This window comes from Anser cygnoides, chromosome 1 (assembly GCF_040182565.1).
Source record: "Anser cygnoides isolate HZ-2024a breed goose chromosome 1, Taihu_goose_T2T_genome, whole genome shotgun sequence".
In the NCBI taxonomy this organism is placed as follows: Eukaryota; Metazoa; Chordata; class Aves; order Anseriformes; family Anatidae; genus Anser; species Anser cygnoides.
The window spans coordinates 65073208-65085382 of record NC_089873.1 but is presented as its reverse complement, the minus strand read 5'-3'; the positions used below and the strand labels follow the sequence as shown (position 1 = coordinate 65085382).

Below are 12175 nucleotides of genomic sequence, written 5' to 3'. Positions count from 1 at the left end.
GACCATTTTATAAACACTTGCTCCTCCTGCCCATCTTGCCATTCCCTTTTAAATAAACACCACTCAGTCACTCACTCCTTCCTAAACAGAGGTTGAAGTCCAACTGCAGCCCTGCCTCAAGCACTTTGCCCTGGAAACCCTTGGGTTTAGGCCCCTCCAGTCCTTCAGGTTTCCTTTCTTTATAAACAGCAATTTGGCTCCTGCGAGTAAGCTCAGTTTCCGCAGCAGGAGAAATACTGAAGTTGCTGGAGGATGCTTGAGCATGTGTTGTTTGTTTTTTCCATGTATTTTTTCAGTGTCTGTATGATATATCGTCCCTTATAACCAACATACGCAGCTGTAACTTGAACTGTACATACATAAGTTATGCATTTTTAGGAGCCTGTACGTTATTTGTTGGATTGAGGGGGTTTAATCTTTTTTTTTGATAGTTACCTTGCTCAGCAACAAATAAATCCATTCTGCAGACTGGTGTGTATTCCTTCTGTGTTGTAGGCCTGCATCTGTACCACCTCAGGTGAAGGTTTCTGGCAGATCTCCTAACGTCAGTGGGTTTAGACTGGCAAATCTTAGAGTGGAGATCCCAGGACAAAGCACGGGATGCCTCCAGGAGTAGCCATAATTGTTAAAAATGCCTGAGCTGGCACTGGGCAACTTCCCCAGCTTGTGCTGGGAGCAATCAGTCTGTCTTATGCTGCCTTTCAGTGGGTGAGTGTAATCCCTTGGTTGTTTGGGGTTAGGAGGGCAAGGTGAAGCTGTAGATAGAGAAGCTTCCTTCTTTCCCTTCTGGATGCATCATTTCTGTTGCAGCGAGAGCACGGTGTTTGCCAGTCATGCCCTGGTTTTAGAGATGCCTTCTTTTTATGAGAGGTCCCAGCAAACCTTAAATGAGAGGGAGATGTGCAGCACTGTGAGCTGAGAGGTGCTTGTCTTCCTGATGCCCTCCTGCACTGCAGGAGGTACCGGTACCCCCGTACCGAGAAGTGCTTTGTAACAGGTTATGCGTTGCCTGTGTCTGGTGTGGACATAAAGGGAGTTGTGGCACCATTCCTCTCCCACGCCAGATAACCAGTAGGATGAATGTTCAGTGTGGAAGTGGTTAAGCATGAACGCTAAGGATACCTGGGACTCTTCATCCTGGTTGAATCCTGGGAGAGGGCAACAGTAAGCCTCTCTAAAGCAGAGAGTTCTGGGAATGACTTTCCTAGAAAATGTCATTGTGGGCTCTGAGGATTGAGCCCAAGCTAGCAAAATCCACATTCAGTTCTCACTTCTCAGGTTGCTGTCTCATGCTGGAGACGTCCTGCATGTGGGATCTTGGCAAGGTCAAGGCAGAGCTGGTCTCAGAGCCCGGCCTGCCGTCAGCTCTGGCAGAGTGTTGCTCTGAGTCTTTTGGGGAGTTGTTTCCAGTGCTGCTGCAGCGTCCTGGGGTTGGGGTTGTGCTGCAAAAACTTTCTTGCTTCTTCCTGGTTGGAGAAAGAGTGAGTGTGGGAAGGGAGGGGAAGAGTTGAAAGCAGTGGTGATGATACAGGGCAGAGAAGGGAGCAAGTGCAGCATTTGCTGCTTCACTTGATCCACTCACATTCATGGAGTAAGAGTGAGGAGAATGGTTACAGGTTTTCAGGTCTCAGCATGAGTATTTGCTTAACACTTCGGTCTGGGAGAGAAACGTGTGCGTTGTTGGCCCCTGAGAACTGGGTACAGGAGACAGCAGAGTGCTTGCTAAAAGGCAGTTGAAACCTTGCTTTTATTTAGAGCTTCAGGAAGGCTTTGTTGCTTTCTTCTAGGATATAGGTCTGCTCACAGGTGAGAGGAAAAATTACATCATTGATTTAAGGGAGAAAGGCAAAGCAGAAATAAATGGCCAATTATTTTTTTCAGTTTTGAAGGAAGTAAAAATAGGCAGGTGCCCCCAGGAGCAGTGCTGGGAATAGAGTCAGTCAATACAATTATGAAACATCTGCAAAAGAGGTAAACTGTGAGGTAGGAAAATTTGCTGGGAAGGCCAGTTAGGGAAGGCTTGGGTCCTTCAGAGGCACCTCACGCTTGAACAAAACGAGGCAATGGGACAACCCTGTGACACAGGAAATTTGCTGCAGACAGGTGCTAGGAAATGCACGCTAAAAGGAGCAACATAAACTGCTCTGAGAAGCATCCAGGATATGAACGATGTGGACTTCCTCCTCTGAGACAGAGGGAGGGTGTGGGAAGGAAACCATGAACAGATTTGTTCTTGGTGTTGGTACAAAATACAAGCTGTTAGGCTCTATTTAAAATAAAAGAATGGAGAAGTGGAGAGTGATACGGAGAGGCAGAACCTCATGAGGTTTGGTTTCACTCATCTCCCACTCCAAAAAGAATAAAGTAGGAACCGGCTGTGTGCTCTCCTGCCCTATGCATGAGGAAGCATTTTTATGTCCTCCAAAAGAGGACTGCATGGTTATAAACAAACAGAAACACTTAGAGCTGGTTAGAGATGGAAGTGGGGGTCTTTCAGAACGGTACAAGGAGAACAGGTTGCTCGTACTTTCTGTTTTTTCACTAGCTGCAACCAGCGAGGGGCCTTTAGCGGAGTCTGTTTTTGTACTGTAGGAGAAGAGGCGTTGTACTGAGGGAAAGCACTTGAAAAGACGGGTTTGGTGCAGTTGTAAAGTGGGAATCATGGATCGCTGCTGATGTCAACTGTGTTGCTAAAAGGAATTACACGGACAGAGTGAAAAAAGCATGGAGTTCTCTACCTAATTGCAAAGGGGAACTTCTGATGAAATTTAAAGACAATACTTGAGATTGATTTTCACAGGCACAAAATGATCCGATGGAACTCATTGCTACAAAACAGTGCCAAAGCGGAGTATGGTGTCTCCTGCTAGATTGTATAGCCATAAAAATATTCTGTGCTGGTTTTGTTACTGGGATGAATTTTTAGAACAACTGTCAGCTTTTGAGCTTGAAGCTAGGGCACACGTACAAGTTATGCACGGAGAAGGAAAGTCTCTTCTGAGAAGGTGACTGTATAGTTACCTGCTGCTGGTGCCCGGTCCCAGTAGCTCTCCTCTGGCTGAATTTGTGTAACAGTTCCTACAGCGCGGTAGTGACAGCGTGCAGTGTGCTGGTGGTTTGTCACACTCTTTGCTGCAAGGTGCCTGCTGTAAGCTTTGTGGGAAAGGGGACGTGTCCACGTGGTGAACGCAGAGGTACTTAACTGGTGATGCTGTCCCCTGCTGTCACAGAGCGCTTTTCTCCCCGGTGCCAAAGCATTTTGATGCTGATCTAGTCATGCAAACGTTACACGAGTTAGCAGACATTATTGCTCCAAATGAGGACCTAATGTTGCTTAGCTGATGCAGAAACTGAATCACAAAGCTGCAGAGCAGCAAGGAGGGAGTCACGCACCACACTGCTGGCGGAGCAGAGGGCAGGATAAGCCTCGCGCGTTCTCAGCTCTGCTCAGTGGCATGTGATGCCTGTTCGTTTTTAAGAAACTATTTTTATTTAAAATATGTTGGCAGGTGATAACCGGCTGTGGCTTTCTTATTAGCAGTCTCTGCAATGAGATGTTTCTGCAGTCTGCTGTCCTGCAATTCTCCAATTTTCTGCGCTGTGCCTCAACCAGCAAGAGGAATGTTGGGCTGTGAGCCACAGACCTGACTTAGTTTCACGTTGGAGCACACAAAACTCGTCACGGGACCAGGACAAGCACTTCTCTCCCAGTACTACTTTATCCTATGAAACAATCCAGACACTGAGATTCACATCCTTCCCCTTGGCCTGGGCACTGGCTGTTGCCAAAAAATCCCTGGTTTTGGATTCTTACCCTTAAGCACTGTGCTTGCTCCTTAGGATCTCTCAGCGGGTGGAGGCCAGCCGGGCACAACTTCAAGCCATCAGTGAGAGAGTCACCCTTGCACAGGCAAAGATTGAGAAGATAAAGGGCAGCAAGAAGGCTATTAAGGTAGTGAGGCTGCATGGCCACCCTTCTTCCTTCCACTTCTCTCTTTACCCCTGAAGCAAGCTCTGCAGAAGAACAGACGCTTAGCTTCTGCTGCTGCCCATCCACCTCCCCATGCCTTGCTTCTGAGCAGGAGTTGCGCTAAGAGCCCTCTTCCTGACAAAGCCAATCAGTGATTTGTAAACCCATAGACCACCCAGTTCCTGGCCTTATGATGCCTGTGTAAGTTGTTGCCCCAAATACTTCCTGAGAAATCAAAAGTATCGTGCTGCACTAAGCTGAGCACCCTCTCCTTTCAGGCTCTTACACTCTTTCATTATTTGAATGGAAACTGCTTTTAGAGAGCCTCCCCTTCGGTGCATGTTTATCCCTGTGAGCTGTGTAACACTGGTGAAAGTCCTCCTCTTCCCATTCCTGCTCCATTTAATACAGTTAAATTTTACAGTTTAATTCCACGTCCTTCCTGCAAGTGGAAGTCTCTTCACCTGTGACCTCCTGCTGCTAAGTTCCACTTTCAAAATTGATGGTTCACGCATGGTGGGGTCTGCACAGATAGCCCCTAGGAGCCCGTTGACCCCAGGGCTGTCCATTCTCACTGGCAGCACAAATGATGTGCCTTAATCCACTCCGTGTGTTTCTATAATGTAGGACTGCTTCGTCGCTGGGATTTTTAATTTCCTCCTTGTCTCCCCACAGGTATTTTCCAGTGCCAAGTACCCTGCCCCTGAGCGGCTGCAGGAGTACAGCTCAATTTTTGCTGGTGCAGAAGACCCAGCTAAACAGAAATGGCCAAGACACAAGATTCAGAGCAAGCACCGAATGCTGGATGAGAAATCTCTGCAGGTAAGGAATAGGAGAAAAGACCTTGAGAGGAACAAGTAAAGCAACTGGGAGGCTGTCCGTCTCTTTGATGAAGTAGACCGGGGCTTTAGGATGTAGGTGGGGAGCAGGATATCTGTTGTCTGCAGCTGGTGAAGGAGGTCCTGAAATGTCGAGTTCCTGTTTAGCCTGTGGGCTGAGTGGCAGGGAGAGGCTACCTGGGGAGGTCTGAGAAGCGGTGGTTTGGTGTGAAATGCTGCCAAGGAACTCTCCAGCAATCTGGGTCAACATCCCCTTGCCTGGGTTGGAGGAGGAGAAGACAGGTTGCTGTGTATGCACCGTGCTGGGAGCAGCAGATGTGCTCTAACTGGCAGGTCAGGGTTCAACCTGACACATTCCCTGCTGCCACACCTTAAGAGACTTCCTTCCTCATCCTTGCGTGCCTTGGCCCAAAAATAAACCTGCTACTGAATAATTTATCACACTAAACTTCCCTGAGCTTTAATCGTGGGGACTTCTGCAGGCCCCACGGGATGCTGGTGTTCCTTCCCCTCCTCCCGTGACTTTCGGTCCTCCCTTGGGTTTGCTGGTCCCCCTTGGGCTTCTGGCTTTGTCCCCCCAGCCCTACGTGGAACTGCACAGCCGCGTGGGGCAGGGGGACGCCGCTGTGCTGGCCGGAGGCTGCCGGCTCATGAATGATAGAAGCAGCCGCTGGCAGAGCGGGGCTCAGTGTGGCCCCAGCACCATCCAGGGGGACGGGCCCTTCTTAGCCACAGCCGAGCAAGGAGCCTGATACGCCTTGCAGTAATGAAATGTGACAGAGGGAAGTCTAACGTTTGCATTTATATCCTCCTCAATTATTCAGGGCTTTCAGCAGAGGCTCACCGCCTGTTTTCACTTCTAATGAGGGCCTCTTTGCTGGGAGCAGTCACGGTGGCCTTTGCTAACTTCACTCACACACACATGCACGCACACATGCCCCACCAGGAAAGCAAGCTCTCCTCATGTCAGTTTGAGAGTAAGTGGTGGCAGCCTGTGCTGAGCACTTAGGGTTTGTGCTCTGGGGCGAAAGCAGTTCAGATAGAATTGTGTGTGGTTCTGCAGTTTTATTTAAAAAAATGTTTTCCTTCTGGGAAACTCTCCTTGGCCCCTCTACACCCCAAGCAAATGAAAACTCGGCTGTTGAGAGGATGCTTTATGTTGGTAGAATAAGCAACGAGAGCTAAGAACGCCAGAGATGGTGTCCTCATGGTAAGCCTGATGCCCTTGCCTTGCCCGTGGCCGTGATAGCAGCTAGCGTGGTTAAAGGTGAGTTGGCTCAGCCCCTCAGGCTTCTGAGGTGCTGGGCACTGCCTTCAAGGTGGGAGCTGTGTCCCGGTGCTGCAGGTGCCCCTCAGGAGGCCAGGAAATGGGGTTTTCCTGTGGAGTGTGGGAAACGTGGTCCGTCTGGGATTGGGAAGAGGTCCCAGTGAAAGTTACGGGTTACTGGAGTAACCTTGCTGGGCATCAGCAACGCCAGTAGCTTCAGATGTCCTCGTGAGGTCTGCAGAGTCCATGATGGGCTGGGGGAGGCTGAACAGGCTTTTTGGCACTTCCTAACCTTCAGGTGCCAGCTAGCCTCAGAGCTGCACGAGCACGGGAGGGAAGGGGCGTTCTGATGTGTCACTCCAGCTCCCTTCCTAAGAGTGTCCGTTTACTTAACCTTGAGAACCAGGGTGACTTTATAGATTTTTAGCCATAGGCTCATCGGGAAAAAAATACCTGGAAACACACCGTACGTAGGCATGTGATCCTGCCAGGGCCAAAGCACCAGGTTCGGGTGTTGGATACGTCAGGCTGCTAAACCTTTGGCTTGCAGCCTTAGTGTCGCTTTAAGAAAACTCATTTTTAAATGACGTCTGAGCTCGCGGAGTTCGCAGCTGCAGGATGTTATTGATGGCTGGTGCCTATTCTAAATTTCAAAACAGATCCAGGTATTTTGAGTAAGACTGGGTCTTTGGCGGCATTTAAATTAAAAGGATTTACATTTCAGAGTAATATGCTTAGTGCTTTTATAACTGCCTTAGCTTAGACTTATAAGTAGAAGTAAGTAATGGTTGGTTTCTCGCTCCACCCTTACGGTGATGCACAGTCTTCCAGTGCTAATTGAAATCTACAAAGAGAGACTTAAAAAAGTATATTTGACTTGAGGGCTAAGTGTGTGAACAGTTCTAGCAAAAACATCAGTACTCCCTCATGCTTAAAAAATTAAACATTGGGCAATGAATATTAATAATCAAAAGAACCTTTATTTCTGAATCTCTGCTTCTATAGTCTCTAAGTAACAAGTTATATAGTTTTGCCTACTTGCTGCTGCAGAAATTCAGGATGTTTATTTCAGGGTACTTTTCACAAGTTGGAATGCATTATCTGAGGGAAAAATAAAAAATAAAAACCTCCCTGTCTTTTCTTATAGCATTTTAAAGTCTCAGAGCACCATACAGACTTCCAGTGGATTTGCTGAGCTGTGACTAAGCCATTTCCCAGTATTTCTGGCTCCTGAACCCAGTACCTGAAATTTCGAGGAGCAGAAACTGCTTGTGTTGCTGAGATGTGGTCTTACAGCTGAACCAAGAGTGGTCTCCCGTTCCCCCATACAAGTACAACCAGGGGAGAAGGGCTCAGAGTGGGGCAGAGCAGAGCTGCTGGGAGTAGTGAGGCGGCAGGAAGCTGTAGGCAGTGTTTGAAGTGGCACATTTGGTCATCGTCTGGTGACAGAAGCAAACCACAAGAGTGGGGCCAAATATTTAATCTGACAGACTGTCCTGGTTAGCTCTCTGGTGTCTTCTCGTCTGCAGCTGTAGCAGCTCAGATCTGTGAGGCTGCTGCTTGTCCTAGTTTGACTGTGAAGAAAGAAGGGGAATTGTGAAGGGGCTGAGGACAGGTGTGGGGAGGGGACTGGGATGAAGGTTTGTTGTTTCAGAGGCTTTCTGTGGGTTCAGGGACTCAATGCTTTCCTCCCTCTGGTGCAGTGCGTGCAGCAAAGTGTGTTCTGGGTGCTGAACATCCCCCAGAGTACCTGGCAGTGGGTGCTGTCATGCTGGCTGAAATACTGGTCTGATCTGGGATGGCAATTCCTGTGCTCTGTAAAAGTCAAGCAGTTCAGATGTAATAAGTCCTTTTCTAAAGGGAGTTCTATATATTATGCATGAAGTTTTAGAACCAAGAGAGAGGATATTTCAGTTCATTAGAGTTGAAAACTCCTGCAAATCCCCCAGGCTTTGCAAAACCATCTGGCACGTTCCACCCTGCACACTCCCTTCTGCCTGATCTGCCTAGCAAAGGCACGCGTTTTTTTTCCTAACCTCTTTTTCCTTTGTCTCCCCCGTGTACCCCCGCAGTGGGATCACATCTCCTAAAACATCAGCTGAAGACAGCAGAGGGGAGGTAACAGACATGTTGGGGGGCTTTGCCTGCATAAAAAATGTCTGGTATACCCCAGATGGAGACACTATAGCAAATACCTTTTGGATGGAGGTGCTCGATCCCTGCCTCTGGCTGTAGTGCCCAAATGGTGGTTTTATTTTGGTGGATTCTTGCCACGGAAACACCAGTTTGTATGACCCATCTGTGGCACCAAAAGTAGTTTCTGTGAGTCTGAACTGCTGAGATTTGTCATGAGTGTGGGGTTCCAATGTTGTCCGTGTGCTTCCTCTCTCAAAGGGAGGAGGAGAGGAAGCAGGAGGGTTCCCAGACCCCGCAGTGGATCCAGCAGCGTGGGTTGTGGTGGCTGGGCAGAGCTGTCGCAGTGGTTGTGCTTTTAGTGTCTTGCCAACTGTTGTCCGTCTTCTTGCAGGAGAAGCTCAAGTACTTCCCTCTGTGCGTGAGCACCAAAATTCACCAGGAGGATGATGCAGAAGAAGGTCTTGGCAGCCTCCCCAGGAACATCAGCTCCCTCAGCTCCCTGCTGCTCTTCAACACCACAGAGAACCTGTGAGCTGGCTTGCTTTCCTGGGGAGCTTGCATACCGGGCTCTGGATGGGACAGGGTTTGGTGCCTCTCAGCTAGCTCGTAGCTAGCAACCCTTTCTTCCCCACCCTCCCCCTTGGGAGGAATCCTCCGCTCACCTGCTTTCAACCCAACTTTATGCTTCCCTTCCCTAACGCAGTTATTTCTGTCATCCTGCTGTAAGTTCTTGCCGGCCTTTGAGAGCTGCTGCCACTCCTGCCCTTCTCTGCCCCACGTGCCTGCCTAGGTACTCCTCCTCCTGATGGCTTCTCACAGCAACATTTGACCACTGTCACTGCCCTGATGTCTCTACTGCCTCACACACTGCAGTTCTCTTTCCCATTGGGCTTTGCTTCATGGTTCCTCCACATTGGAGAGCTTCTTTAAGCCCTTCTTGAGCTTTGCGTGGTGGGGCTGTGCTGCAGGGTGAATGTGAGGCTGTGCTGGAAGGATGGGGAGCTGATCAGCTCCTGGCTGTGGAGGAGCGAGGCAGGAAAAAGGGGCTGCAAGGAAACTGAGGGGGAGCCCCACGTGTTCCACCTGCTTGAGTTGGGAGCTCGAAGGCTGCTGGGAACTTTCCCAAGGCTACAGCTGGGAGTGCTCCACCTCTTGGCTATGCTGCTTGTTCTGGCTTCGACTCTTGAGGTGGCCTCACTGAAATATTCATCCTCTGCCCACAGGTACAAGAAGTACGTTTTCCTGGATCCTCTGGCTGGAGCAGTGACCAAGACCCATGTGGCTCTGGAAACAGAGACGGAGGAGAAGCTGTTTGATGCTCCTCTCTCCATCACTGAAAGGGGACAGCTGGACCGGCAGGTGAGATGTAGCTGTGGGGCTGCAGCTGCTTCCCCTTCAAGGGATTGTGCTCAGTTCTCTGAGAGGAAAGGGCTTCTGTAGGGTGGAGAGCAGGTAGGGGAATGCCCCCCACATAGGGCTGCAGGATGTCCTGCTTGTCAGAAGGACCTTGCCTGGTTTTGTGCCTGAAGTCCTGGTGTAGGCTTGATGGGTGACACAAAACCCTCAAACTTGGTAGGTCGTTCCTCTGCTGAAGCATTTGCTGGATGGTGTGACAAGTGTCATCTGATACCGACTGGCCTTGTTGCTAGACCTCAGAGCTCTAGAGGAGTTTGGAGGCTCCATCACTTGATCATCCCCCTTGTGCTAACTCCTTCTAGAACAGAAGGGACTGGCCTATGTAGGCTGCAGAGGTTGATGCATAAAACTTGTTTGTGGGAGGAGAGAGTACACTGGCAAGAAACTAGGAAGAGTCCTGCACCTCTTTGTCCATGGGCAGCCTGCCTTGCCCTTCCTGTTCTGCAGGGAGTAGCCTCAGGGCACGGGCAGCTGCCATGGGACAAGAGCAGAGGGTAGTAGGGCCAGCTGGGGGGCAGCTCTGACTGCTGCCCGGGCTGTTCCCTGCAGTGCCCCTGCTTGCTGCAAGGGAAAATGAGTGCCTGCTTGCTGCCTTACCTTTCTATTCTGGGTTTCTTTTAGGTAGCTGAAAACTATTTCTACGTGCCAGACCTGGGCCAGGTCCCTGAGATCGACGTGCCGTCCTACCTGCCGGACCTGCCTGGCATTGCTGCGGACCTCATGTACAGCGCGGACCTGGGCCCCGGCATCGCACCCTCCGCACCCAGCAGCGCCATTCCAGAGCTGCCCACTTTCAACACCGAGTCGGTGGAGCCTTTGCAACCAGGTATTTCCAGTCCCTGTTCCCAGGCCGGTGAAGGATGAAGCAGAGTGGGGTTCACTAGGAGAAAGTGGAGACAAGGAGAAAGTCCCTTGGTGGGGATGTCAGGGTGGCCTCAGTGACCGCGGGGAGGAAGGAGCGTGGTACGCAGGGAGGGGCCCGCCTCGCGGCAGCCTGGTAGGATGCCCTTGGGCAAGCGGGGCAGGCTCAGGGGGTTGGAGATGGGCGAGGCCGAGCAGCGGAATCTCAGCCCTCGCCTCACCCCGTGTGCTGTATGAGATGCTGCACGGGCTGCCAGCTCTCTGCTGCATGCTGCAGGACTTGAATCTGTTGCCACTGAGACATGCAAAGCTCTCAGCTGGAGCTCTGAGCGTGGCTCCTCTGGGACTCTTAAGACACAGCTTCTTTCATCTTTCAGACCTTCAAGATCCTGGGCTGCTGCCGCCTCCCCCGCCGCCGCCTCCCCCCCCACCTCCTGTTACGCCAACAACCGTGCCTCCCCCACCGCCCCTGCCCCAGCCCGCAGCGCCCCCTGAACCGGCCGGGACAGCGAGCGAGGAGAGCAGCAAGGCCGTGCCGGCAGGTAAGGCTGGGCGTCACCGGCAGAACCTGACCCGACTCCTTGGCTCCAGCCTGTGCCCGCAGTTCCCTCCCGCCTGGCTTCTCAGCCTCCCAGCTGAGGGATGAGGGACGCTGCGCTGGACGGGGGAGCTGCTCCCGCCCGCAGGGGGGCTGCAGGCCTTCAGTCCCCCGTGGCTGGGCTGTGAGAGCCTGTGCCCGGCTTGCAGCCCCGGGCAGCAGACAGCAGGGTGCGGGAGCAGGGCCTGCAGCTGGGGCACTGACGCTGCGTCCTTCCGTCCCTGCAGCTGCAGTCCAGGGAGCCCCGAAGGAGGTGGTGAACCCCTCTACTGGGCGCGCCAGTCTCCTGGAGTCCATCCGCCAGGCTGGTGGCATCGGGAAGGCCAACCTCCGCAGCGTCAAGGAGAGGAAGCTGGAGAAGAAGAAGCAGAAGGAACAAGAACAAGGTGCTGGGCTCTTCTGCAGAACTGACCTTTCTCACTCCTGCGCGGGGCCGGGGAGGTGTAGGTCCGGGGGGAGACTGGCAAGCCAAGAGCACAAGGAATGCACAGGGGCTGGCAGAAGGTCCCGGGTGCTTCCCATTCAAAGCTCTTTGGACTCGCTGCACCCCATCGGCCAGGAGGGCATTCATCTTCCTGGTGGACACCCTGCCTGTCTTAGGGCACACTTGAAGTTCGCGTGCTGTGTGGGAGGCAGTTACAGGAAACCCCAGGGCCAAGAAAGGGACCGGGCTGAGAGGGTTTGTGCGTTGGTTTGGGTAGTGGTGAGGATATCAACACGGCTGGTTTGGCAGAGTGAAACTGCAGAGGCCGAGCCCCTCTTGCTCCTGAATCTCCCCAGAGGATGCTGTTACCCTGCGGTGCCTGGTGTTTTCCTGACCTGAAACTGGGCTGTAGTGGGAGAGGAGATAGGGGCATGACACAAGACTGCAGGGTGTACTTTTTTCCCCTTACTCTGAAGACGGTATTGCAGAATGCTTCACCCCTGTGCTAGGTTCACACTGACTCCTCTCATCTGAGTCACGGGGTTTTGCTGTTTCAGTGAGAGCTACGGGACAAGGTGGAGATCTGATGTCAGACCTCTTCAACAAACTGGTGCTGAGGCGCAAAGGTATGTCTTGCAGGGTGGGCTGCTCCTTCCCGCTAGGG

The 12175-nt window shown here is 51.6% G+C and overlaps 1 protein-coding gene across 7 annotated transcripts in view; it reads left to right on the top strand.

Annotated features, from left to right (window-relative positions):
* The window catches only part of WASHC1 (WASH complex subunit 1), a 41858-nt gene that overhangs the window by 28382 nt on the left and 1301 nt on the right, over window positions 1-12175 (top strand). For 6 of the 7 annotated variants that reach the window (XM_048057996.2, XM_048058006.2, XM_048058016.2 and 3 more), the window contains 8 exons: window positions 3841-3952; window positions 4646-4792; window positions 8604-8740; window positions 9436-9571; window positions 10250-10454; window positions 10867-11031; window positions 11315-11473; window positions 12069-12137. In XM_048057996.2, the coding sequence (XP_047913953.1) occupies window positions 3841-3952; window positions 4646-4792; window positions 8604-8740; window positions 9436-9571; window positions 10250-10454; window positions 10867-11031; window positions 11315-11473; window positions 12069-12137 (1130 nt within the window). Of the gene's footprint in view, window positions 1-572; window positions 709-3840; window positions 3953-4645; window positions 4793-8603; window positions 8741-9435; window positions 9572-10249; window positions 10455-10866; window positions 11032-11314; window positions 11474-12068; window positions 12138-12175 lie in introns of those variants that run through there. The other variant, XM_066998677.1, reaches the window with a different exon arrangement.